The 1,866-nt window shown below is 43.3% G+C and overlaps 1 protein-coding gene across 2 annotated transcripts in view; it reads left to right on the top strand.

Annotated features, from left to right (window-relative positions):
- NVL (nuclear VCP-like) overlaps positions 1-1,866 on the top strand; it is a 118,783-nt gene that overhangs the window by 94,266 nt on the left and 22,651 nt on the right. For both annotated transcript variants that reach the window (XM_008065158.2, XM_008065159.2), the window contains one exon: positions 886-992. In XM_008065158.2, the coding sequence (XP_008063349.1) occupies positions 886-992 (107 nt within the window). The remainder of the gene's footprint in view (positions 1-885; positions 993-1,866) is intronic.

The following is a 1,866-nucleotide window of genomic DNA, read 5'->3' as shown; positions in this document are numbered from 1 at the left end:
GAGCCGGCAGGATCGCCGGAGCCCAGCAGGTCGAGGGTGCGGTGGCCGGGAGCGGCCACTGCACTACAGTCTGGGCGACAGAGTGAGACTCCAACTCAAAAAAAAAAAATTAGAAAGGAATATAGTCACATCCACCTTAGGCGTCACTCTGCAGTGGAGAACAGAAGTGAACATTTTGTTTTGTTTTGAGTTGGAATCTCATTGTGTCACCCAGGCTGGAGTGCAGTGACATGCTCTCAGCCACCGCAGCCTAGACCTGCTGGGCTCAGGTGATCCTTCCGCCTCAGTCTTCCAAGTAGCTGGAACCAAACCCAGCTAATTCTTTGATTTATTGTAGAGATGAGGTCTCACCAAGTTGCCCAGGCTGGTCTCGAACCCATGGGCTCAGGTAGTCCTCTCACCTCAAATTTCCAAAGGGCTGGAATTAAAGGCATGAGCTGCTGCACCCAACCTGTGAACATGTATTTTAGGAAGTTAATCCTGTCAGCCCTGTAAGGAGGCCAGAGAGGGGAAGTTTCAAAGAAGGACCAGTTAATAAGGACTTTTATTTGGCCTTTATTGAGGATTGAGGTGGTCAGAGGCAGCCTTGATGAAGATTGTTCCTGGTGAGGGAAGGGAGAAACTTGTCTGATATTTGGAAGTTGGAGGTAGGATGGGGTAGTGATCATTATTTGAGATAGGGAATCCTGGAGAAAGAGCAGGTTTGGAGTCAGAAAGTAGAGGTGAACTTATCATTTTCTTAAGGATATATTTTTATGAGCAGAAACTTCACTTGATAAAGTACAATTTATTAATTTTCTTGTTTTAAAAAGGACTCTCCATCTCATGTTGATTACATTTTTAAAAATATTGTATTTATGTAAGAGTTTTTTCTCCCTTTTCTAGATATCATTGACCCTGCAATCCTGCGCCCAGGCCGGCTGGACAAAACCCTCTTTGTAGGTTTGCCGCCCCCAGCAGATCGTCTTGCCATCTTAAAAACTATCACAAAAGTGAGTAGAGAAAATGGTATACATTTGTGTTTGTTTCTCTTGTTTGTTTGTTTTTTTATAAAGATGTGGGGTACAATTCAGGATTAGGTATGCAAACATTGGTTATGCAGGTACCCTTGTTTGTTTCTCTTGTTTTAAATCAAGCCAGTCATAACAAGTAGTAATTTAGTATGGCTAATGTCATTCTTTTCTGTAGCTTTAAATATTTGTCTGGCTTATATCTCACAAAGGGAAGGTAAATTGTTTTTGATAATTCAAGAGATTATCCTTATTTTTATTAAGGTAAGCCGTATGGGCGTGGTTGCTCAAACCTATAATCTCAGCACTTTGGGAGGGCGAGGAAAGAGGGTTGCCTTGAGCCCGCAGGTTCAAGATCAGTCCAGGCAACATGGTAAGACCTTGTCTCTACAATAAAGCAAAAAATCAGCTGGGTGTGGTAGTGTGCGCTTGTAGTTCCGGCTACTTGGAAGACTGAGGCGGAAGGATCATCTGAGCCCAGCAGGTGGAGGCTGCGGTGGCCAGAAGCATGCCACTGCACTTCAGCCTGGACAACAGAGTGAGACTCCAACTCAAAAATAAAAAAATTTGAAATAAAGATAAGCTAAATGAGAGATATTTGGAGTTAAATGCTCAACTAATGTATTTGAGATGTCATTCTAATCATATTTTCTCTTCTTAAACCTTTAATTGTTACTTTAGAAAAATTGTCCTCAGATCATATTTGAAATGGAATATAAACTTCTGGAGATTAAAAGTAATAGAAGCCGGGCTTGGTGGCTCAGCCTGTAATCCCGCGCCTTTGGGAGCCTGAGGTGAGTGGATTGCCCAAGCCCGCGGGTTCGAGACCCGCCTGGGCAGGCAAGACCTCATCTCT

The sequence above is a fragment of the Carlito syrichta genome, unplaced genomic scaffold (assembly GCF_000164805.1).
Source record: "Carlito syrichta isolate Samal-C Ts95f unplaced genomic scaffold, Tarsius_syrichta-2.0.1 Scaffold308169, whole genome shotgun sequence".
In the NCBI taxonomy this organism is placed as follows: domain Eukaryota; kingdom Metazoa; phylum Chordata; class Mammalia; order Primates; family Tarsiidae; genus Carlito; species Carlito syrichta.
Note: the sequence above shows the minus strand (reverse complement) of the source record. Positions and strands in the feature narration are given on the sequence as shown.